This window comes from Erythrolamprus reginae, chromosome 2, assembly GCF_031021105.1.
Source record: "Erythrolamprus reginae isolate rEryReg1 chromosome 2, rEryReg1.hap1, whole genome shotgun sequence".
Taxonomy (NCBI): domain Eukaryota; kingdom Metazoa; phylum Chordata; class Lepidosauria; order Squamata; family Dipsadidae; genus Erythrolamprus; species Erythrolamprus reginae.
Genome location: NC_091951.1, coordinates 227,077,527 through 227,104,176, shown reverse-complemented (window position 1 = coordinate 227,104,176; position 26,650 = coordinate 227,077,527). Strand labels below are relative to the sequence as shown.

The 26,650-nt window shown below is 40.3% G+C and overlaps 1 protein-coding gene across 3 annotated transcripts; it reads right to left on the bottom strand.

Moving 5' to 3' along the window:
- Nucleotides 1–547: 547 nt before the first annotated feature.
- PPP1R3B (protein phosphatase 1 regulatory subunit 3B) lies at nucleotides 548–26,308 on the bottom strand. Of its 3 annotated transcripts, none has more exons than XM_070742139.1 (3): nucleotides 26,080–26,308; nucleotides 23,851–23,955; nucleotides 548–6,154 (listed from the first exon to the last, which is right to left on the bottom strand). In XM_070742139.1, exons 2-3 carry the CDS (start codon nucleotides 23,853–23,855, stop codon nucleotides 5,263–5,265), a joined length of 897 nt encoding a protein of 298 aa, XP_070598240.1. In that variant the 5' UTR covers nucleotides 23,856–23,955; nucleotides 26,080–26,308; the 3' UTR covers nucleotides 548–5,262. The 3 variants fall into 3 exon arrangements, with proteins under 3 accessions (XP_070598240.1, XP_070598241.1, XP_070598239.1); XM_070742140.1 differs by lacking the exon at nucleotides 26,080–26,308 and adding an exon at nucleotides 24,285–24,359; XM_070742138.1 differs by lacking the exons at nucleotides 23,851–23,955; nucleotides 26,080–26,308 and adding an exon at nucleotides 7,529–7,578.
- Between the last annotated feature and the right edge of the window lie 342 nt (nucleotides 26,309–26,650).

Below are 26,650 nucleotides of genomic sequence, written 5' to 3'. Positions count from 1 at the left end.
AGTTATATTCTCATGTTTTACTACTCAATTTTAGCTTATTACACTGCATTTTAACTTATTATTTATTCAAATTCCCTCTATTTTAGCCAATTTTACTGTATTTTATCCGATCACAGTTTTATGACGACCGATGTGGTCCTTTTTCTTGCTTTGATATGGTCGATTGACTAATCAAATAAAGTTGATTGATACTCCCAGTTAAGTAAATTGAGGGTTTCAATTTTTAATATTCTTTTGGAATACTGTTGCTTAAACATTTTTTCTCAGGATCTCTTTCCATTTGAAAAATGGAATATTTTAATCAATATTTTTATATTACAAATGAAAGACACATTCATTGCTACTTTTTTTTCCACATAAGCTGGCAAATAATTTTGATTTTGAAGATCCTAGGACCACACTTTAAGAAATATTGATCTAGAACAAGTCCCAAATCTTGTTCTCTTTTTGTAAACTTTTCTGTATCATCATGACTTGTCAAGTATCTCCTCCCTCCCCCCCCCCCTTTAAATTCACTGTTTGAAAGAAGAGCAACACTCAAAGGACATTTTATTTGTAACAGTTTATTATTTGCTCTGAGATAAAAACATTTCAAAAAAATCCTACACAAAATAAATCCATTGTGATTGTAAAGTGCATTTTTCAGTTGTGTAAAAAATATATTTAACATGCAAGGCATCCTGAAGCAAAAAAATGGACTATTCCTCATTACATTCACACAGGCAAGAAAAACACAAAAGTCCAAGAAGTTGGCTTTGAAATTTGGAAAAAAGACTGAAATAAAAGTGCATTTTTTATAGCCATCTTGAGTAGGCATTTCACACTGTCAAGTAATTTTTTTTTCTTTCTCTCTAGTCACATCACAGTAAACTACATCTGCTAAAGAAGCCAATTATTTGGATTCACATGTGACTCAATAACCCAATGTCCATCCACAAAACAAAGCCAAACCAAGCAAACTTCTATGACTTTGTGCAGTGGTGCACTAGTTACACTTAAAATTACTCATGTTTTTAAAATTCAATCAGAGGAACATTCAGCCCAAGAAATTCAGGTTTTGCACCTCTAGGTTCAACAAATTGTGTCCTTGACCCTTTGGTATGTTTGATACTTTGATCTACTTTTTAAAGATACCTTTAGGATAGTTTTACACACCATCAGAGGAATCCATTACAGCCTAGCATAAGGCCTTTGGAAGACTGAGTTATGGGATATACAGAATTCAGACTTTTGGACAAACAATTCAATTCAACCATTCATGTGTATGTTTGGTTTGTCCAGAGTTCTCCGGTTCAGTATTGTTACTTGAGTAGTTTCAGTCCTATATCAAATCCCTAGACAGGGTGGAAATATGAAGGATTAATATAGCGGGATAAATCATGTGAGTAGGATCTAGATTTATAAAGATGTGGCATGTTTCGAGGCTTACAGGAAGAAACCTTCTCTAAATAGGGCCACGTATAGTCCTGATCAGAAGATTAAACTTGCATTAAACTTCCTCAACTTGTTTTTTTTCTACTGGCATGTTAATTCAACATGAAAGGCAGCCGATTTGCAATTTTATTGAGGAATTGCATGAAGGAATGGATTTTGCACATGACTTGGGGGGATTATTTCTTGAATATACACAAGGATTAAAACATTTCTTGTAGCCTATAGTAACCTTCCCACTTGCAATCCCAAACTTGCAATTTAAACTAATTTTCTACCCTCTAACTACAAATTTACACATTAGCCTTCTCCTGCTTCCCAAGCCCTCCTAGACAACCCATTCCATCATCTCCTTAAGCATCTGGAGGCCTTCAAGAAAAGAAAGGTTATGATACATATTTCTTTTGAACATATGTACTGCTGCTGTGTTCAGTGGTTTCACTTCCAAATGCTTTTGAAAATCTTGCTATTTAAGTTAAAGCAGCAGTTAATGGGTGCATTTTATTACTGGTTGTTTTTCGGGGAAGTAAAAAATGAGTGATTTTTTAAAAATAAATCATGATAACCACCCAGAGGATTCAGTTTCCCTTCACAGAAAGTATTTAGTCAACATATCAAAGTGGTTTAGCCCCAACATCCTTTTCCTGGGAACTCCATTGCGAAAGAAGCCACACTCTCCCTTTTCAAATGGCAGTGGGAAAAGAGACCCATAGAGGAGAAGTCAAGTCCAGCTTTATCATAACAGGCTTGCAACTACTGATCACACCATCTGCAGTATTGTTGTTGGTATTTAAAAAATTTTTAAAGCAGCAATAACTGAGGCCAGTTGGGTAACTGTGCTGAAATTTCTAATACACATTTTTCTAATGGGTCCAGTGCCAAGTCTTAATTCAAGCTGAAGGCATGCAAATGAAATGACAGGACTCATCAGAGAGAGTTAAAGAAATGCTGGGTATTCACACTTCTTAAGAAACAAGATCTGCCATGTTGACAGACTTACCCCATTTTTCATCACAAGTTAACATACCAGGGCATGATTCTTGCATCATGCTAAGTAATCAAGGTTGGTCACTGCTGCTTTTCCGAAATTGCATAGGAGCCTTCATGTAACTCCTTTCCAAATCAAGATTTTTTTTAAAATAGACAGAACAGGGAACATAAGAACTTCATCTGGATATTTAGATACTAAATCTAAAATCCTCAGTTCTACTTCACATTCAGCAAAACTATTTATGGAGCTAGTGTGTTTCCCCGAAAATAAGACCCTGTCTTATATTTTTTTGAACCCTGAAATAAGCGCTTGGCCTTATTGCCATGCACTCAAAAGCCCAATTGGGCTTATTATCAGAGAGTGTCTTATTTTGGGGAAAACACGGTTCTTATTCAATCACCACTATTGAATGGAACCAGAACAACTGATTTGCTCTAAGGTTGAGTTATGAAACTCTAGTATGTGTATCTCTGAGCTTTCAAGTAATTTCACAATTTTTTAATAGATACTACAAATAAGCACTGAAAAGGGTTAACTTTTTAGTCAGTTAGATTTATAATCCAAGTTGGAAAGTCTAAATGGCTTTTAGTGTTAAACAAGAACCAGAGGACTGGCCCCAATAAATGATAAAACATGGGTATCCCCTGTAGTTACTATGGTATCTGCCAATAGGGGAAAATATTTCAGAAAAGAAACAGTGATAAATTTATGAAGATGAAGCAACATTTTCAGATTGTTTTGCTCTGCATGCAGGGAATGATTTACAATTTTGGGTTAACCATCTTTTCCTCTCAATTTTACCAGAGTTCAAGAACACAGGAAATTGATATTTCATTTCATACTACGTATGCCCGTTAACAAAGAAAAGACCAGGATATCTGTCAAAAGAAAGGGCAATCTAGCCCATTGCATAGTTCAACCAGGACAAACAGACATGAATTTGAACACTGATTTCATTATAATAAAAAAGGACCCATGTTTGACACTGGAATTCATTCATACTGGCTTTTAGCTTTTCTATAATAAAGCTCCTGGATTCTTGAACGGCTGTTTAATTCACTCTGCCACAACGTTCTGCCCTCACTCAGCTGCCATTGAAGGCCAACACTGGAAGATTCCCTACTCAGAGAGACCATGCCCTTGTAACTCTGAACACACAGAAACAACAGAGCACGTACTCCTCCAGTGTCTGTACTACAGAGACATTCCCACTAGGCTGATCTTGCCATCGTTGCATAAATACCCAGGGTGTGCAGGACAATTCTACATCTTCCTACTTCTTTCAGATATTAACTGTGCTAAAACATTCGTTGCCAGGTTCTGCTTAGCAGTGTTTAAAATCCATCAGACCTCTGCCATGAAGCAGCCTTAATGAGCATCTACTTCATCCTTCTATAGTCCTCTGTCCTGTGATAGATTTAATATGCTATGGACTAATCTCTAAATTGCCCTGCATCTATCTAATGCTCCTGCACCTCCTTTCGGTTTCCTTTAGGTTTTTGGTTTTTATGCATATACTTTCTGTTTTATGTCTTTCAGGTATAATAATTATTTTTTTAGACTTTGGTGTGTTTTCTATGCTTTTTAAAGGACTGTAGCCCACTCTCTTTATGTTGTAATAAACCCCTGATTTATTAATTTGTTCTAGTCCAGTTTACTGGGGAAAACCTTATACTTAGAGAGATCAAGCTATTTTGTGTCTGACTTCAAAATGTCTGTTCTACCACTGAGTTAAAAAGTTCCTATTACTGAGCATAAGCGCAGAGGGGAACAACAACAACACAACTGAGTGGGTTTCCATTATTTGACATGATATCTTATTTATGTCAGTAACATTCAATTTGTAGGCATTTTATAAAATTCATGAAACAAAATGTCATTTTAAAACATTTTTTTTCACCCAGATGACTTAAGCCCAGCAGGCCCCCAACAAAATTATATGTAAATAAAATGGTGTCATGAGGAGTTAAGACTTAAAAACAATTTTATTCTTAACGGTCCACCACCACTTAATAAAGGAGGAAGGGGGGAGATAAATAAAATCACCTAAATAAAATTATTACTTATTCTGGAAGCTAAAATGCTACATCAGCCTTCTCCAGGCCACTGACTAAAATCTAGCCCATCCCGAGGGCACCAGGTTGATTAAGGGCGGATTATGTGACTAGGCTACATAGGGTTTGTCTGGCTCAGTCACTGAACGAAATGTACGTATGTCTTAAGGAAAAGAGATACAGGGCAGAAGAGTGAGTAAGCATTTTGGAATCTTCCCATGAACAAGGCAATTCCTAAAATGGAAGGAAGCAAAGGGTCATCGGAGCTAAAATTACAGTCTTTTCCATTTGGGATTCTTAGCCTCTCAAAGATTGCACAATCTGATTAAGAGAGGAGGGAGAAGATCTCTTAGCTTATCCCTGCATCTTTGTTTCTTCTCAGAGAGTTAGTTTTATCAGAGAGGCGCATAGTAACTTTGATTCCAGAATACAGGGGGGGAGGGAAGGGGGGAGGGAATCCATTCCGCACAGCTCACAATACTGTAATGTACCTCAAAGGACGAACACAAACCAAATCGTCCGAACGACAGCACCAAGTGCTGAGTTTAGTCTGTGGCAGCCATGTCACAAGAGACCGTCTCCTTTTGTTTAAATTCAAAGGAACACGACGAGAGCATCTGCCCTAAAAGCCTTTGCAGCCAGTTTTCACGTTTCTCTTCGTTTCCATTCTGTAAGCACAAACTCCAGTTCTTTGGCTTCCTCTGACTCTGCAAACACCTCCCCAAGAGGGTTTTCTATCTCTGTCTCTTCATTCTTGTGCAGTAAATATAATCCCGCCTCTCGGATTTAGTAATAAGGGCCAAGTTTTTCAAAGCCGGAATAGCTGGGCCATTCAGGAAATAAACCGTAAGAACACCGGGGGCTTCCAAACTGATCAAAGGCAATCCCAAAATCTGACTCACTGCACGGCTGAGAAATCTCTCGAGCTGATTTGAGTTCGGTGCGTATGATCCGGTAATTGAACCCCTTGTTGCTATCCCAGTAGACTTTGCCGTCACATTCGTAACACACTGCAAACTCGATTCTTTCGTGGGCTTGAACCCGCTCGGGCAAGCTAACATCGAAGGAGAACGTATCCTTATCGGAACTGGCATACGTGTCCTTCACGTATTGGCATGGGTGATCCGTGAAGGTTTTCCAAGTATCAAAGGTCATCCGAATCTTGACGGCCTTCTCAAATGCCAGATTCCTCACTTTCACCGTACCCACAATAGCTTTATCTTTCAACATGCAGTTCTCAAGGCAAACGCAGTCTGTCTGGAGGCGATTCCGGAAGTCTAAGTAATCTGCAGAAGGCTGTACGAAATCCAAGACAAAGTCATCGTGATCCACCGTGGTCAGGCCCACAATGTTATCGATCAGTTCTGTGATGTTCAATGGAATATCCAAGGGGTCATCAAATTCTGAGAACACTTTCACCACCGTCAGAGCCAATCCCCGGCTGTCTGCAAAAGAAACCCTTTTCTTCACCCGGTTCCCCTCCAGAGCTTGGACCTCTGACCCCAGCTTGTTCAGCACGGGGCTGCTGTTGACATGGATGCAGGGCCGCAAAGGTGTCTTGATCTTTGGGGCCATTTTGTAGGCAAAGCTTTCTTTCCGCAAAGCGGGCGCCCTCAGGTAGAATTGCATGGCTACATCCACTGCCATCCTAGGCTTTTGAGGAAAAGAGTCAAGGATTCTGGAGGAGGGGACAAAATAGAAAGTAAAAATTAGAAGGACACATTAAACAAGTTACAAAGCCACACATAAGGCCACAGTCAGTCCCAATTCTCCGATAACTGTACCTCTGGATAACATGTTTTAGCAAAGCCTGCACATTTTCAAGCTTTGTATTTTTAATTATCTCATCAAATATCTCAGGGACCGCCTTCTGCCGCACGAATCCCAGCGACCCATTAGGTCCCACAGAGTTGGCCTTCTCCGGGTGCCGTCGACTAAACAATGTCGTTTGGCGGGTCCCAGGGGAAGAGCCTTCTCTGTGGTGGCCCCGACCCTCTGGAACCAGCTCCCCCCTGAGATTAGAACTGCCCCCACCCTCCTTGCCTTCCGCAAACTCCTTAAAACCCACCTCTGGCCTCAGGCATGGGGGAACTGAAATATCTTCCCCAGGCCTATACTGTTTATGTATGGTATGTTGTGTGCATGTTTTTTAAATTATGGGTTTTTAGCTTTCTAATTATTGAATTTGTATTATATATTGTTTTCTGTTGCTGTTGTGAGCCGCCCCGAGTCTGCGGAGAGGGGTGGCATAAAAATTTAATAAACAAGTAAGTAAGTAAGTAAGTAAGTAAGTAAGTAAGTAAGTAAGTAAGTAAGTAAGTAAGTAAGTAAGTAAATAAATAAATAAATACTGGACTCTGCTGGGTATAAAAAGCTCATAGCTTTACTCTTGCTTAATATCCTTGATAAAGACAAATCGGATACAGGCAGAGGTGGGCTGCTAAGATGGAATGGTGACATGTGTTCGCCCCCGTGGCTCTGAGTGCTAGCGGAGTCCAGCGCAATTATGCTACTGCACCTGGTCAAGTAGCGAAATCACGCATGGACACACAGGTGTGCCCCGCTAGTACTCAGAGCCACGGGGGCGAGCACACGTCACCGTTCCACCTTAGCAGTCCACCTCTGGATAGAGGCCACAAGAAATGTGGACATACAACTCAATTTTTTAGCGTTTGGCAACAAAACAGTTGGACTTACAAGTTGATACGTCCTTCCCGATCTAGCAAGCAAACGGCATAGTCACATTTTCAGAAATAGGAATTACTCCATGGAGGAAGTTTATTATGTGAACCAAGTTTTGACAGATTTCGACAGACGATGCAACTAGTAGATCAAAACCGTGTTTCATGTCATTTCGCTTACGATCTCCCCAAACAAGGGCCCAGAATTCAAATTTCTACTTGGTCATGGCATTCTCATATGTCCTTTCATATCACACCTTCCCCAACATTGCAATACTAAATCCGCCTCAGGTATTCTACTGGGGAAAAAAACCTATCTTTCTTCTATCACAAGGCAACATAAATGACATACTAATTTACCATACACTCACCCTGTAACCCAGAAAGACTTTGGTCGAAACTGCATTCCAGTCTGGAGCATTCTGAACGATTAGGTATTCAAAACCAGCAGAGCAATAAAGCATGGACAGTCTCGGAGAGCCGAGTAAAATACAGCTGCCAGAGGCTAAGGCTTGCGTTACTTTTACAGCAAGTTCTCCATTTCTCTTGAGTACTGGAAACTTTTCTTTCAGTGTGTAGAAACAGGAAACAGAATAGACTGCAGCAAGAAAGCGCTGCCCCCAACTTTTTAACTGGAACGGAAGCCACACCAGACCTCTGACTTCACAGATTTACAATTCAACAAGATTGAGACATTTCAGGAATTTGCATCGATGTAAACTATGTCAATGAATTTGAGTCATAGTACATCCAAATTCACTTCCGTAAAACTTTGCCAGGATTCAGGCACGAACAGGAAGGATTATTATTTATTAATAATGTGAAGAAATTCTTCCTACAAGAAAACTAATTCCTGCTTGCTAGATTTCTTGCAGTTTTGAATATCATATAGCTCGGAGGAGTATTAACATGCAAAATAGCAAAATCTAATCTGCAAAAATTGCAGAATATATTTGCCTATAAGTAGGCGAATTTAAACTGCAAGCCAGTCTACATTAGATACCACATTAGTCTCCCCCAATCCTGACAAGTTCCCGTCTCTATGGAAAGTCAGTTTACAAAAACACAAATAAATTGGCATCAGAAAAGAGATTCCAATAGCATCAATGGCTTTAAAAGAAAAGGGGGTAGTTCAATTTAGTGCCAACCAGATATTTTGAATTACAGTTTCCATAATTCCTTGCCTGAGCTGCGGGAATTTTAACAGCTATATTAGTTTGGCTACCTTGAATTAGACATTGAACCTGGACTGGAAATAAGATTTTTTAAATTACCACATAGGTTGTCTCCTATGAGTCAAACGTAAAGAAGCTTCCTGGATGATAAGCGAAATATTTTCAGGGGGGAAAACTTAATGAAGTCCAGTTGCCATTTGGAAAAGCACCTCTGGGATAATCAAGGCCTGGATGATTGAGAATCTCCATATACATTCTACATAGGGTAGCTTTTGCAAGAGTGAGTTGGGAGAGCGGACTCATGTATATCATCCGTAATATTTTGGAAACAAGATGAAATATAAATGTAATAAGAATAATAATTTAACTAGGAAGCTTGGAACTCATGTATAATTGTTACCGTACATAAGCTGCAGAAGCTTCACAATTGATTGGGATTGTACAACTGATTTATTGGCATTAAAAACTATTTATAATTTATAACAACAAAGTTCAAACTCCAGGACAAAAAAACCACACAAAAGGTTACAATTTTGCCTAAACAATCCAAACAATGAACAAATAAGTGTCACGGTGACTTAAGAACCATTCATGCAATAAATTTTTACTCCAGATATTTAATTCGACATTGTTGAAATTTCTGTAGAACATTTTGCAAATAAGCTTTCATCATTCGTAAAACTGTGACTCATGCACACAGAGGATCCACCAACAGATAAAACTGCATATGCCAAATTGCAAAACTTATTTTAATAATAATGTCTGCTTTGTCCTCAGCTTCATAGAACAGGCACTTTAAAACCACTGGCTTTCCCTCAGGTTCTTAGGGAATCAAAGCAACAGATACCTGCTTATGCATGTTTGGAAATGGTTGCCAAAACAAACTATATTCTTGGACACATTGCTGTTTCCAATTTTTTTAAAGGCTTTTTGCTATGAAGATCATTAATAGTGGATAAGGTTCCAATATATGCTGTACAAAATCCATAGGAGGAGTTTTCCAGACATTTTCTCTAACATGTTTGCCCTAAATGCATAGCAATCGTGGGAAAGTGCAAGACTTCCTCTGTTTTGATCCTTATGAAACAACAGCTCAGGATTTTCAAAACTCACCCAAAACATACAGTACAGTATATAATTTTTGCCCAGTTGAACATCACCGCATTTTAATTTGCTCAGAAAAGCCACCAGCTGTTTGATGTTAGGAACCATAGCTAAAAATTGATTTGTCGTTTGATAATAAGGCAATCGTTTCTGGTGAGATAAAAGCCCAAAGGCTATTGCATTTATAATCCGGTCTGACAGATCAGGCATTCAGGGAAAGTGAAGGCAGAAAGTTGTAAAGAAATAGAATTTTGGTAACACAGTTACTTTCTCTAACATATAATTATCCACCTTCAAGCTAAACTAGAATATCAAACATTTTTGAAATGATTTCCTGATAGGCTTCATTTTATACTGGAGCCTGCTTACAAGTCTTGGTGAGTTTTTGGTACTAAGAGTCCGCAGAAGTCTTGTTCCTTGTTGAATGTTCATACATTCAAATATCAAATTACCTTTCATACGCTTACTAAAACAGAAAGAAAAACCACCACTTTAAACATCATAGCAAGTATCCTTTTCCCCTCAAAATAAGACATCCCCTGATAATAAGCCCAATCAGGCTTTTGAGTGTATGGCAACAAAGCCAAGCGCTTATTTCAGGGTTCAAAAAAATATAAGACAGGGTCTTATTTTTGGGAAAACATGGTAAGACATCCAACAGCAAGCTAATAAGATCCAATTTCAAACTAGGATCCCCAGGTCCAATCATTGGAAACTGACCAAATCCATATTTTCCACAGATTATGTTGTGCAACAAAAGGAGCAGGTTTGTGGAAAAAAATATGGACATTTTAAAAAGACCACATTTTTTAAAAAGTATCCCTGTAGGTTAAATCTATTTATGAGATGTAGCAGCCTAAAACTAGCTAGTATTTCTGAAGGGACTAGACATAAATGTTGGGTCAATTACTTCTTCAGAGGGGTAGGAATTGAAGAGTTGAACAGTGGACTTCATAATTACAACGTGTTTTTGTCTTGAAGTCCCCACCTACTAGAATTTATGCATTGGGAAATTCATTCAGGCAAACATTAAGGAAGATAGATATCAACCTGTTTCCAAGTTTGGATTACCTGTAACTAAAGCTGCTGAGGAGGAAGATAGAAATTAAGGCACAATCAGGAAAACTGGCCAAAGACTAATGAAGCTGATATACATTCTCAAACTGGAATGATTGTTTTACAATTTTAGCACATATGTTGGAAGGGATAAAAACCGTCCAAGCCCGCTCCATTCTGAGGCTTACTTGTGCAGGAGCTAATGGGGGGGGGGGGAAATGGGAATCTCCCCAACATCCATGTCGAAAATGATTATATCAAATTTGGATAGGAATCCAAGAAAATCTAGCTCTGCTTCTTTTGGGGCCTACCCAGCTATGTTCCAATAGAGGGCAGAGAGACCCAACTTGGTGCCAGGGGCCAGCTCCATCCATCCAAGGTGGTTTTTCTGTGGGCCGAGCGTGCGGAGTGGTTTCACATGCTGTCTGGATATCGCATGTGCATGAATGGGGCTCAGTTTGTTTGCATGGCCTGGTTCCTGGTAGGACATGGGCTGGTGTTGATCTGCAGCTCAGAGATCGAGAATCAAGGATGGGATTCAAATTTTTTTACTGCTGGTTCTGGGGGCATGGCTTGGTGGCCATGGCTGGGGAAGGTTACTGCAAAATCCCCATTTCTTCTGGGACTGGGAAAGCAGAGAATAGATGGGGGTGGGGAAATCAGAGGTGGTATTTACAGTTCTCCAAACTACTCAAAATTTCTGCTACTGGTTCTCCAGAACTGGTCAGAACCGTCTGAAACCCAACTCTGCCGAGGACCCAATTAACAGGATATAGTAGTCCATTTGCTGGTTGTCTCAGAGTGCTGTCCCTGGATGATGGTTCAGCAGAAGCAATACTTGGTATGAGCAAGTTGGTGACTAAGGGAAAAGATGGAGAGGAGGCTTCTTGCTGCCAGTGAGGGCGGCTGGTACCCTGGGGGCAATTCCACAGCGGAGGTTTTATGGATAGAACAAGAAAGGCCAGACTGAGGATTGAAATCAGGGGTTTGGATGTGTTCAGGGCTCCTATGGAAGGAGTATCCTTAATTTAACCTCCTCTGAGACTTTTTCAAAGCCAAACGCCTACGTATCGATAGCTATGAAGAAATATATATGTAGAATTTATATTCTACTTATATGAATATTACATACATTTCTCAAACCAAAGCAACAAGCAGCAAAGCCAGAGTACCTCTGGAACTGCCTGCTACCGCACGAATCCCAGTGACTGCTAAGGTCCCACAGAGTTGGCCTTCTCCGGGTCCCGTTGACTAAACAATGTCGTTTGGCGGGCCCCAGGGGAAGAGCCTTCTCTGTGGCGGCCCCGGCCCTCTGGAACCAACTCCCCCCAGAGATTAGAACTGTCCCCACCCTCCCTGTCTTTCGTAAACTACTCAAGACTCACTTATACCGCCAGGCATGGGGGAGTTGAGACACCTTTCCCTCAGGCTTTTTTTTATACTTTGTTTTATGTTTGGTATGAATGTGCTGTTTGGTTTTTTAAAATACAGTAATGATAGGGTTTTATATGTTTTTTAATATTAGATTTGTTCCCCTGCTATATTGTTTTTATTACTGTTGTGAGCCGCCCAGAGTCTTCGGAGAGGGGCGGCATACAATCTAATAAATAAATAAAAATAAATAAAGCAAAATCCGACAAAGCAAAGATGGTGATGGTGATGATAAATCACTGTCTCCAGGTTTCTACATCTTCAAACTGGTTCTAGATTAATAGGTACTGTACTAACTGGACATTTATAAAGATTTCAGTAAACGACTACCAGGAACATTTACCCAAGGGGCGTATGACACATGCATGTGTCAAAAACGTTAAAGATAATGTTTATTTGACTGCAAAATTTACACACAACCGCCATCTTGTCTCTGCCCCCTCCTACTTTTTCACAGACAATCCTGGAGACTATTACCCTGTTTCCCCGATAGTAAGACACCCCCGATTATAAGACGTATCGGGGGTTTCAGGGGGGTCGGCTAATATAAGCCGTACCCCAAAAGTAAGACATATGTCTTACTTTCGGGGAAACACGGGGGTATTGCCGCCTCCCTCTCATCTAGCTGCACGCTGCCTCCTGCCCATGTCCGCACCATCCCCCTCTCCATACGTCGCCGCGTCTGCCACCTCCCTCTGATCCAAATGAGCACCGCCTCCTGCCCACGCCTGCGCCGTCCCCCTCTCCATACGTCGCCGCGTCTGCCACCTCCCTCTGATCTTAATGAGCGCCGCCTCCTGCCCACTTCCGCGCCGCTGTTCAGGTTGTTAATAAATGTTAATTTTATGGTTAAAACAAAAAATTCGACAATTTTTTTCCAATATAAGACATACCCCGAAAGTAAGACATAGTGGGGCTTTTGGGGATAAAAAGAAAGTAAGACACTGTCTTACTTTCGGGGAAACACGGTACATATATGCTACTCTTGGCTTATTTGAGAATTACGATATAAATATGATAAACAAAGCCATGCATCTTTTTAAAAAGATGAAATTAAGATCAATGCCAACTCTCCAATTTACCCCAAACAAGCAACTTTAGCACATGACAAATTTCCTCCATTGGTGTCTGCTAGACATGCTGGATTTCAGTATCTATAATCTAAAGTCTGCATGGCCAGGGAATCTGCATAGTTCTAGCCGAAACAAAAAATAAAACAAAACAACAAACCAGATTTAAATGTTCTTTCAACCTGTTCTAATGCATTTTAAAATCTCTTCAAAATTCAGGCGCTATTGAATAGTGGCTGTCATGACATTAAGTGGCTGTCATATCATTAAGCATTAAACATATCAGGAAAGACTTAATGAACTCAATCTGTATCGTCTGGAGGACAGAAGGAAAAGGGGGGACATGATCGAAACATTTAAATATGTCAAAGGGTTAAATAAGGTTTTTAATAGGAAAGTGAACACAAGAACAAGGGGGCACAATCTGAGGTTAGTTGGGGGAAAGATCAAAAGCAACATGAGAAAATATTATTTTACTGAAAGAGTAGTAGATCCTTGGAACAAACTTCCAGCAGACATGGTTGGTAAATCCAGAGTCGCTGAATTTAAACATGTCTGGGATAAACATATATCCATCCTAAGATAAAAATACAGGAAATAGTATAAGGGCAGACTAGATGGACCATGAGGTCTTTTTCTGCCGTCAGTCTTCTATGTTTCTATGTTCCAAATAGTTCCAACAGGTGCACAAAAGCCTCTTTCAGACCTACTGGTTGTCTTTTCCTTCTATGTGAATGACAAGAGTTTTTTGTTTCTCAATTAAAAACATATCCGGAAGGTTTTTACTCAATCTTTGATCCCTACCAGACTTCCCTTTATCTTACCCGCACCACCTATTGTAAAGCTTTCAACAGCTCTTCATGATCTTTATTGTGAAAGACGGGTTTCTCAATTTTTTATCACTTTAAGACCTAGCAGGACAGGTCACATTCAGAGCCCTAAGCGTTAAACATATTTATCTACCACTTCCAGGGTGGAATGCATGAAGTGCCACCGACCCTGCTGAATTCTTCCTGGTATTTCTGTGGGTCATGGAATGCTTACCCCTTTTCCAAAAGTATTTGCCGCAATCAAAAATCTGGTTCTTTGAGATTATCTCCCCTTCCCCCAAAGTATAATAAAAATACTTGAGTGGTTTGAAGAAAACCTGCCCTATCAAGCTGAAGTGGCGTTTTAAAGCAAGGGAGGGGTCTGATGGTAAGAAGGATTTATGATTTGTATGTTGGATACAGAAGAATATTATAGAGGATGGCGCAGCAAAAATATTAATTCAAACAGTTTATTATTTATTTATTTATTAAATTTGTAGGCTGCCCATTCCCCAAAGGACTCTGGGCAACTAAAACAATATAAAACAATAATTAAATGTCCATTTCCAGGAATGCAGGTTGAAGAAATAATCATTTTGTAGCTCATAAAACAGCAAGGTTATTCATATGTGAGTACAGTATATGGCAAAGGTAGCTCTTGCATTTTTGTATTGATTAATAAAATCTCACACTACTCACAAGAGCCTACAAAACTTTTGCCAGACCCATCCCAGACTACTGCTCATCTGTCTGGAACCCATACCACATCTCAGATATCAACACCCTTGAAAATGTCCAAAGATATTTCACCACAAGAGCCCTTTACTCCTCCACTCGAAACAGAATATCCTACGAAAATAGACTAACAATCCTGGGCCTAGAAAGCCTAGAACTATGGCGCCTAAAATACGATTTGAGTATTGCCCACAAGATCATATGCTGCAACGTCCTACCAGTCAATGACTACTTCAGCTTCAACCGCAACAACACAAGAGCACGCAACAGATTCAAACTTAATACGAACCGCTCCAAACTTGACTGTAAAAAATATGATTTCAACAATTGAGTTATCGAAGCGTTGAACTCATTGCCGGACTCAATTGTGTCAATCCCTAACCCCCAACATTTCTCCCTTAGACTCTCCACGATTGACCTCTCCAGGTTCCTAAGAGGCCAGTAAGGAGCGTACATAAGTGCACTGGTGTGCCTTTCGTCCCATGTCCAATTGTCTTTCCTTTCTCTCACTTATCATATATATTTTCTTTCTTTCATATATCCTCTCCTCTAAGTTCAATTTACCCTTATATATATTACTACATGTCTATTTTTCTTCCTATGTATTTGTGTATTGGACAAATGAATAAATAAAATAAATAAAGTTTCCAATCTGTGACACAAATGTAGCTCCTGGCAGCCAATTTACAGCCCTCCAGCACCTTGAAACTGCACTGCTATAATTCAGTAGGAAATAGTTGTTTTTCAGTGGTGCAATATCTGTGCTAATTCTTTCCAAAAATGTGGGAGCGAGGGAGGAACATTAAGCATCGGAAAGGCAAATGGCAGTATCTTCCAACCGAACTCACCTTCCTTTACATCATACAACCCCTAGTGGCTCCCAATCTTTCTCTTAACTCAGTCAATTTTGCTGCTAAATTTTACTTGCCACTTTAGGCCAATTTCACAAGACTAGAAATGAGTGCAGTAGGACTTCCGGGCACTTCCTCTTCTCTAGCCTTAAACTTCAGGAAAACCACAAAGAGCAGGCAAAAAAACCCAAACCAATTCTACACTTCCTGTGATATCACTATCTTTTGGGTGGCATTTGGTGGCCAACTGGTGTCTACGTGTCAAGTTGCAAGTCTGACACAAGAAAATTGCCCTTCCTTTACATTTGAGCATCAATAGCTCTCCTGGGAGATGGTAATATTATTTATTACATCTATATCCCAGCTGTCCTCTGAGGACTCACTGGAACATACATGCACAGATGTTCCTTCTTTCATTCTCCTATCAACCCAATCTGGAGGTAGTTAGATTGAGAGAGGAAACACTGCCCCAATGCCACTCATTGAGTTCTAGCATTGTAAACCTGCGCCCCCTCCCCCCAGTTCTGCCCAACACATTAACCACAACTCGATGCTGAACCTCTTTCAACTGATCCACGTGAATTAAACAACGATGCGCTGCTAGCGTAGGAGTCAGCCATCTGGGCTTTATTAGTGCTGACCAAATCATAACCGCAAGACGAATAGCAAAGCATCCAATTATAGGAAATGATTACTGTCATCCTGAAGATATTCTAGACCTCTGATGGTGAACCTAAGGCAGTGTTTCCCAACCTTGGCAACTTGAAGATATTTGGACTTCAACTCCCAGAATTCCCCAGCCAGCATTCGCTGGCTGGGGAATTCTGGGAGTTGAAGTCCAAATATCTTCAAGTTGCCAAGGTTGGGAAATACTGACCTAAGGCATGCGTGCCACAGGTTGCCCGTAAAGCCCTCTCTGCGGGCACACGAGCTGTTGCATGCGCCTCCCATCAGGCAGCTGATTTTCAGGTCCCTGCCACTCATCCAAAAGGGGTGGGGCACATGTGGGAGATGCCCACATCCATGGTGATCTGCCTTCTTTGCATGCGTGGGGGGAAGCACAGGGGGGTTGCTGATAGGCATGAGGGGAGCATAGGAGATCACGTGCGCATATGTGGGAGTGTGGCCATGCGCACATTGCATTATGGGTGCAAGTGTGCCCACCGGGCTGTTACGGATGCAGCCCACGACGACAAAAAGATTAATCCTCCTTGTCTTAGACATCAGTAGCAATCTATTCAAGATGAAAGGTATTGCCAATAGATAACACAAATGTTATGTTATGCGTTTTTAAGCTGCCCTGAGTCTCAGAAGGGCAGCCTAGAAATCAAATCAAGTCAAATCAAATCAAATCAAATCAAAAGTAAGTAAGTAAGCAAATAAATAAATAAATAAATATGCAAACCCCTTGTTTTTTGTTGGCTCCTATTGAGATGTATTTCTTTTTTTTAATGATATTAGTTTCATTACAACCGCAGCAACCGACCCCTCTATAATAGTTCCTGACATACTGTATTTTAACAAGTGCATTCAATTGACAGATAGTCCTCAGTTTACGGGCATATTTATTCAGTGCCCGTTTAAAGTTATAGCAGCACTGAAACAGTGGACATAGAACTGCTCCTCAGAGTTCCGGCCATCATAGAACAATCCAGTTTACAATTATAATGTTGCACGGAGCTACGGTTATGTGATCGCCCTTTGTGACCTTCCCTGCTGGCATCCCACAAGCAAATCCGATGGGAAAGCCGGTAGAGAAGGCCTGAAGTCCCTTACCCGAGTAAGTTGGTCTCGCTTTTTCTTCCACTTATAGCACCTGCCCATCCTTCTCCACTGACCTTCCCAAGTCTTCTCCAGTCACCCACCCTGTAGCACTCCATTCTATTTACCTAGGACTTCCATCTCATCCCACTTAATGACCCAAATGTATTGAGGCTACAACAGCAACCAAAACTGCCCAGAATTGCAATTGCCAAGTGGAGCAGTCATGTGTCATTGCCCTTTGCGTTAGCGATGCAATCCCAGTCCCAATTGCCATCATAACCCAAAGACTACCTGTATTTTTCAGTAGAATGTATTTTCATCTACAGATCTTTCATATTACAGAAAGGGTTAAATTTCACTAACGCCCAGTCCCTTTGGTCAGTTTGGAATTTTGAAAACATACTAGGAACACCCATAAAATGTCACCAGATATACCTGGTGGGATAACTTCCTTACATCCTTTAGCCTTTTAGAATGCTTTGCACAATCTCTACTTATCTTTTTATATTCATACCCACACACACAGGATCACATTTGCAAACAAAGATACAATTGCACACCATTTTAAGAACATAAGAAGAGCCATGCTGAATCAGGCCAAAGCCCATCGAGTCCAGCATTCTGTGTCACACAGCGGCTCACCAATTGTCCTTGGGGATCTTGAGCAGAAAGAGAAGGCAAGACCCTCCCTTTCCCTTGACCCCCAACAAGTGGTACATTATTTATTCTCTTAAGATTTTCTCTAGAATTTTTATGAAATCCAATTTTCTTGAGATTAAAAGGGAAATCTTTGGAAATCCTTAATCTAACTATATCCTGTACCTGTTAAGACTAAACAGCAAGTCTCAGGGCTTGCCTTCTCTCCAACTGAGCAGTACATAGTTGTTTCTGAGCTCTTTTTTTCCTGACTTTTAAACATATATATTTTCATAAATAATTTTATACAGCTGCCCATTTCACATGTATCACACTAAGTGGCTTACAAACAGTGGAAAGGTATCTTACCTGAGGAGTCCTAATTTTAAGAAATAGGAACATTACAATAGTAAAGTATAAATGATATTAAGAAGCTTTATAATAAAAGGTGCTTGAATTATGATTACAATTGTGATTGGGATTTTGGTCTTAAGTCGAGGCTCATGACCAGACTCGATTCTTATGACCATTGTACAGTGAGTCACTGTGGTTAAGCGAATCACATGGTTGTTAACCAAATCCATTGTTTTCTTTCATTCTCATTTAAATATAAATTAAATCACTTCCTGTCCTTATAGTTTAATCCTGGCCTCATCAACCTCTCCTATTTCTGACTACTTAAAAACTTAGATAACCATGGACTCACCCCAAATTTATGCAATTTAGGTCATTATGCTGACTTTTTGAAGCAGAGAGGGGTATCAAACTACTGAGGCCATTGTTGGTCTAGGAATTGCTTTTCCAGATCAAAGTACATAAGTAAACAAAGTTTTATAGAAGTAATTCAATCAAAATGCATCAGAATGTTTTATGTACATTGATCCTTGCCAAACATATTTCTTTGGCTGAACATGGACTGTGACACTATGGAAAATTAGAATACAGTGTTCCCTCGATTTTCGTGGGTGATGCGTTCCGAGACCGTCCGCGAAAGTCGAATTTCCGCGAAGTAGAGATGCGGAAGTCAATATACTATTTTTGGCTATGAACAGTATCACAAGCCATTCCTTAACACTTTAAACCCCTAAATTGCAATTTCCCATTCCCTTAGCAACCATTTAGATTATTACTCACCATGTTTCTTTATTAAAGTTTATTAAAAAAATATTTATTAAAGGTGGACGAAAGTTTGGTGATGGTATATGACATCATTGGGCGGGAAAAACCGTGGTATGGGGGGGAAACCGCAAAGTATTTTTTAATTAATATTTTTGAAAAACCATGGTATAGACTTTTCGCGAAGTTCGAACCCGCGAAAATCGAGGGAACACTGTATTACCTAAAATTAAATTTCTGGGTTGAATCCTTGGTTGAATCCTTTCTGCCTCTTTTTAGAAGAAAATGTATCCTTGGATATATATATATATATATATTAACTCAAGGTTCTCAGGTCATTTACTACTTATGCTTGGATTAGAGAAAACCATGCTAGAGGTCAAACAAAGGATCCTTGATATGGATCTGCATACTCAACATTTCAACTCAAGGGCCTTTGCGGCAGATTTTTATCGAGACATTTTGGAACGCATACTCTCTCTGTTCTGCACAGGAAGGCTATTACACTAGCAAGCACTGTGGTTTTTGGTTTTGGTTTCTTTTTTTACTCTTGCATGTTTGAAAGGAAATATCATTAAAACGGATGTTACTCAGAATACTTCTCTCCTGCTTGGATGTGGCCATCTGGACACTTTTGTAAGTGTTGCTGTTGAGCTACCTTTTACAGTACCATACTTGGTACTATGAACAGGGTGTCTAGGGAGAAAGCATTTTGAAATTCCCTGATATTTCCCTGTAACTTGCCATCTAGTTAAGATGCGGTCGTAGATGACATCATATCAAACGGCCAAGCTGTGGAGAAATATTGGTAACTGAGGAAGCAAGTTGTTGCCATAGTTATGCTCATTTTTGCTTGACTCTGCCAGGCAGCGTAATTTTTAACATGATTTTTCCCTGACTTTTAAACATTTTACTACAGTTTGTGTTTTTTCCCTGATTTATTCCGTTTTTTTAATGAATTCCCTGATATTTCCCAAACTGCCGATTTCCCTGATAGTTCCCTGATTTCCCTGTTTTCCAGGTTTGCTGGACACCGTGTATGAATTACTGCTTGCCTTCCTTATTAAGTGAATGGATTGGCCTGAAATGCACATTTTATGAATGGATCAATCAATAAATTTTGATAAATGAAATTCAGTGAAAAGCAGTGGACATGAAGCACTGGTGCCTGGAAGCCGTGACAACCCTGACAAGACGGAGAGGCTGTTGGTTTTGCCCTTGAAAGGTCATAATGAGTATCCATTTTTGGTTGCGTGGGGGGGGGGAATTATCCGACTCAGAATGGGTTCACAATTTTAGTGTCCTCCTGGACTCACAGCTTAAATTAGAACAACATCTAACAGCTGTAGGCAGTGGAACCTTTGTACAGGTTTGCCTGGTACACCAATTGCAGCTCTATTTGGATTGTGAGGCTCTCCTCACAATCACTCATGCTCTTGTCACCTCCCGGTTAGACTATTGCAACATGCTTTACATGGGACTACCCTTGGGGAGTGCTCGGATGGTCCAGATGCAGCCGCATGAGCGGTCATGGGAGCTCCTAGGTACACCCACATTACACCAATCTTCTGTGAGTTTCACTGGCTTCCGGTTAGTCTCTGGATGCATTTCAAGGCTTAGGGCCAGGTTATCTTTGGGACCGCCTTCTACTACATAGCTCCCAATGACCGGTAAGATCCCGCAAAGTCGGACTCCTTCAGGTTCCGTCGACTAAGCCAGTGTTTCCCAACCTTGGCAACTTGAAGATATTTGGACTTCAACTCCCAGAATTCCCCAACAAGCGAATGCTGGCTGGGGAATTCTGGGAGTTGAATTCCAAATATCTTCAAGTTGCCAAGGTTGGGAAACACTGGACTAAGCAATGTCGACTGGTGGGTCCGCAGGCAAAGGCCTTCTCTGTCACTGCCCTGACCCTCTGGAATTCATTGCCCCCTGAGATCCAGACTATGCCCTACCCTATTCGTCTTCCGCAAAGCAGTGAAGACCTGGCTCTTCCAGCAGGCCTGGGGCCACTGATCTCACCATTATATCCTTATAAGATCCAGCCAGAAATGAATATTTATTTGTTTGTATGTTTTATCATTGATTGATTGATTGATTGAGTTTCTAGACCACCCTTCTCCGTAGACTCAGGGCGGCTTGCAAACAAGAGTAAATACAAATATAACATGTAAAAAACACAATCTAATCTAAAAACCTCAGTTATTAAAAACAATCACCCACATTCAAAGTCATACATTCATGTCACTGGCCGGAGCAGAATGCCAGAACTCAATGGCCCCAGGCCTGCCGACAAAGGTGATTTTTAAAAAACCTTATGGAAGGCTGGGAGGATGGGAGCAGTGCGAATCTCTGGAGGGAGTTGATTCCAAAGGGCTGGAGCTGCTATAGAGAAGGCTCTTCCCCTAGGCCCCATCAGACAGCATTGCTTAGCTGACAGGACCTGGAGAAGACCAACTCTGTGGGACCTGACCGGCTGTTGGATTATGTGAGGCAGCAGACGGTCCCGTAGGTAATCTGGTCCTAAGCCATGTAGAGTTTTATAGGTCATGACCAAATTGCGTTCGGAGACCAATCAGTAACCAATGCAAGCCGTGGAGTGCTGGTGAAATATGGGTATGCCTTGGAAGCTCTATAACAGCTTGCACAGCTACATTTTACACTAGCTGCAGTCTCCAAATATTCTTTAAAGGTAGCCCCTTGTAGAGGGCATTGCAGTAATCAAACCTCAAGGTGAATGAGGTAATTATATTTCTTAATGGTTTTTAATAGATGTTTTTGATGGTTTCGATATTTATGATGCATTTCATTGTTGTTGTGAACAAACATGTCACTCCTTCGGAATTTGGGCGACATATAAGTTGTTAATAATAATAATAATAATAATAATAATAATAATAATAATAATATCAAGCTGCAACGACTCTGGCATAAGCCAGTGAAAGTGGTCCCAGTGGTACTTGGCATGCTGGGCACAGTACCAAAGGATCTCAGCGGACATTTGAAAACCATCGGAATTGACAAAATCTCCATCTGTCAATTGCAAAAGGCCACTTTACTGGGATCGGCAAACATAATTCGCCACTACATCACGCAGTCCTAGGTGCTTGGGAAGCGCCCGACTGGTGATGAAATACGAAATCCAGCATAGTGATCTCGTTTGCTGTGTTGTACTGACATAATAATAATAATAATAATAATAATAATAATAATAATAATAATAACGACGATGATGTCAATTGCTCTCAGAATATGTTGGGTAATTAATTATAATTGTGGTAGAAGGCCACCAACATTTAACAATTACATGAACTTTTCTCCCTCTAATGTGCTAGCTTTCCATTGCATTTACTGAACTGTATTGGTTTTTCTTTTCTTTTCTTTTTTTGGTCTTTGACCCCAAATTGTAATGACTGGATTAGGTCAAAGATCCTTTTAGGGCATCATGTTGATTTCCAGCAAGACTCCGAAAAATGCTACCTCTGAAAACAGCAGCCTTTCCATTTAAATACAGCATTTAAAATTCAGAGAGCATGTTGCTGTTGTACGTATGGGCAAAACCAGGAGTGGGGTATCCCTTTACTATCTCCTCTGTTCATTATAAATGTGCCTGACTTGGCCCCCTTGGAATATAAAAACGAATGAAAACCTAAGGGAACAATGGGATTTATGGTTAACTGTATGAAGCCGACACATTTAATGTGGAAATCTGACATTTTGTAATGATAGCATCCGTTGCTACTTATGCAATCTCAGCTAGATTACCAGTCTTGTTTGAAACTAAATATTTATCTTATCGATATTGACTAAAAATAGTTCACTGATTAGATCAGGTATTATATTTGGGAACTTGCTAAGGGTTTTACAGAGTTAGTCATCCTTCTACCAATCAAAAGAGTCAGCAGCAGGAATTCTACACCGCCGGATATTTGAAGGATTTGTGATGTCGGGTGTCCCCCTTGCTCTATCATATCCGTAATACAGAAATGCAGACTGATCCTATATATGGCACACAAAGCTAAAATACATCTTCACAGTTGAGAGAGTATAGTTGTATGTTAATTAAAGAACTAGGGATCTCTGACAGCACCTCAGCATTCCCTGGGGTGATTTTAATATCTCAAGATATTGACATATTTTGTATACAGTGTTCCCTCGATTTTCGCGGGGGATGCGTTCCGAGACCGCCCGCGAAAGTCGAATTTCCGCGAAGTAGAGATGCGGAAGTAAATACACTATTTTTGGCTATGAACAGTATCACAAGCCTTCCCTTAACACTTTAAACCCCTAAACTGCAATTTCTCATTCCCTTAGCAACCATTTAGATTATTACTCACCATGTTTATTTATTAAAGTTTATTAAAAAAATATTTATTAAAGGCGGACGAAAGTTTGGCGATGATGTATGACATCATCGGGTGGGAAAAACCGTGGTATAGGGAAAAAAACAGCAAAGTATTTTGAAATTAATACTTTTGAAAACCCGTGGTATAGCCGTTTCGCGAAGTTCGAACCCGCGAAAATCGAGGGACCACTTGTATAGACTTATATACATACATAGCCATATATAGAAAAATATGGGTTGTCCATCTACAGAAATGTATCTATATATCTGGGAATAAATCTCACTGAACTATTAATATACTGCTCAAAAAATAAAGGAAACACTCAAACAACACATCCTAGATCTGAATGAATGAAATATTCTCATTGAATACTTTGTTCTGTAAAAAGTTGAATGTGCACAGCAGCATGTGAGATTGTCAAACAGTGTTGCTTCCTATGTGGACAGTTTGATTTCACAGAAGTTTGATTTACTTGGAGTTATATTGTGTTGTTTAAGTGTTCCCTTTATTTTTGGGAGCATTGTATATAAATGATTGAGGACAAGAGAAAATTAACTTTCAAAGATTCCCTTTTGCTTCTTAAAAAAATGTTTGACGTACCTCATAGGGGCAAAGGAGAAGAACTGGATTGCTGCTACAAGCTGTGGGGCAGAAGACAGAGGCACACCAGAATTTCACATCCTGCAGGCATTACAAATTCATTCCCTAAAACAAGAAAGGTATGGTAGGTGAGATATCTGAATCCAGCATCAAATCAGTCCCTCCCATTTTTACACACATGCCAAAGAAATTATCTTCAAAGCTCCGAGGAGGCAAGATACAGACTGAGAAATATCTCCATTCCCCCTCAGAGATGCCCCCCCCCCTTCTTTGAGCCAAAAGAAGCTCTTCTGGAAGAAACTGCCTGAAAGAAAGACACCAGGCTCAGTTTCCCCAATATGTCTTCTTCATAGATGGCTCCACATTCATTTCAGCCCAAACAAAGGCTGAACAAACTCTTTTTAAGAAAGGAAGGTTTGAAGATCAACACCCACAACTATAAAGAAGTATTCTTAATCCTGATGGTGGGCTTAATTGGTGTCAATTTGCACCTTTAAAACCCTTCTGCTATTTGCAAGACTTTTAAAGAGAGGCTTATGGGGAAAAATTCCACTGGATCTCTCCACAAACACCAGATTAATCATTCACCACCACCCGAGTGAATTTTTATAGCTTGCTCGGAGCTCCCAAGATAAGACGACTGTTGCCAGATGGGGGCCTCACTTGTCCACCTAGAAATTCCAAGATTTCAGCCCAGACCTGCGACCCGCACCTCGTCAGGTCAAAAGCGGCCGGTGGCTTTTCATTCCTCCCAGCAACTAGTTCACGGCACCCCTTTCTTTTAACATTCAACGAATTCACCCAAGCAAGAGTGTGTGTGTGTGTGGAATAAAAGTATCAGAAATATTCTTCCCAAATCAGTAAAATTGTATAATAATATGCTTATATTATCTATCTATCTATCTATCTATCTATCTATCTATCTATCTATCTATCTATCTATCTATTTATCTATCTATATTTATATTTATATTTGTAGATTGTTGTGAGGTTGGGTTTTTTCCCTTGTAATATTTTGAGTGTCTTTGTGATGTTTCGGTAAAATCACATTCACCATCATCAGGCGTGTAATATTTTGAGTGTCTTTGTGATGTTTCGGCAAAATCACATTCGCCATCACCAGACTGAAGTTATTGGTTTTGTGCTGCTTTGAGTATGGTTATAAATACTCAAAGCAGCACGAAGCCAATATCTTCAGCCTGATGATGGTGAATGTGATTTTACCGAAACATCACAAAGACACTCAAAATATTACAAGGGAAAAAACCCGACCTCACAACAATCTACAAATATAAATATAAATATATATATATATATCTCAAAAAAAAAAGGGAACACTCAAATAACACATCCTAGATCTGAATGAATGAAATATTCTCATTCAATGTTTCATTTGCGCAACTATTCCATTTTCACAACAGCATGTGAAATTGACTGTCAATCAATGTTGCTTCCTAAGTGGACAGTTTGATTTCACAGAAGTTTGATTTACTTGAAGTTATATTCTGTTTTTTAAGTGTTCCCTTTGTTATTTTTTCTGAGCAATGTATATTGTATTGGCATCCTTCAGTCCCGAAAGACCATGGTATCATGCTCTGGATTTAAGTAAGCAATAATAAGTAAGTAAGTATATAAGTAAGTAATAATATATATATAAGAAAAGAATAAGTAGAAGTAAGAAATAAGTAAAGGGTGTGCATAAATGCACCACTGTGCCTACCGTCCCTGTCCTACTGCCCTCTTTTATCCTTACTTTTTCCTAATGTTATGTTTATACAAACTACTACTATTCTGTCCATGTTTGAAAAGTAAATCAATCAATAAAAATCAATCAATCAATAATTTCGCAGTAATCAGATGCGGAAAGTAGCATTTAACAAAATGCACAGTGCACCTTCGCTTCCAAGGCGATTCATTCCAAAATTGCACCACTTTTAAATCAGGCTGGCTTCTACCAATCGTTCCAAGAGCGTTCCTATTTATATTCATTTATTTTACTTTTTTCGCGCGCTCCCCCACCCGCCGACCCACTTGGGAAACACTCCAGGCTACGCCAACCCGGATATTAAGACTACTGCTGTACTCTTATCTGAAGTATAAATGTACACTTCTTCTTTGGCTCAAATTCTAAAACCAACAATGGAAGCAAAAGACGGAGAAGGGATGGGCTCAGCCCACTTTGAAACAAGTACACTCGAAGTTCAACGTTCCTCGTCTCCCATTCAATACCTGGAAATGTCAGGATGCTCAAAGTGCATTTCAAAGATCTCCGACTTGTTTCCAGAGAGCGGCGTTGAAGCGCCTTCTGACGGAGAGTTAATACGTAAGAGCGAGCGGTCCCTGCAATGGCTAAAGAGGATCCGTTCAGCAGCCCCGGCAAACCGAGTCCTCCCGGGTCAGCCTGCTCCCCTCGCGCTCCTCCGATCTCGTTGCAGGACTTGTTACAGAGCGAAGACCCGTTTCCTCCACGGACGCTCCTGCAAAGAATGTGAGCTGTGCGCTAGCCAATGGGCGCGATTCGAATGGCCTTTGCCAACCAATGGCGGAGGAGCTTTCCCGTGGCTGAACAGCAGGCTAGCACGTGAACGCCAAGTTGGCTAGGTGGGAGTGACCGCGGCTCCAGTTGCGGGGAGATTCGGGATGGGGCTCCGCTGAGGTCGCCCCTGACGGAGAAGACCGGCGTGAGGAGCCCACTCTCCTCACCCCCACTTTTCCCATGCAACGATAGGCGAAGTGAGAAGATTGCCGTGTACAATGAGAAGAGATATGTATAATATAATAATAAATGTATAATAATCAG

Excerpts from the sequence above, each read along its gene's own strand:
- PPP1R3B (XM_070742138.1), bottom strand. The coding sequence starts at position 7,578 with ATGCTCCAGACTGGAATGCAGTTTCGACCAAAGTCTTTCTGGGTTACA. Across the intron at positions 6,155-7,528 it reads AAGTCTTTCTGGGTTACAGG|AATCCTTGACTCTTTTCCTC; the intron begins GTGAGTGTATGG and ends CCCCTCCTCCAG.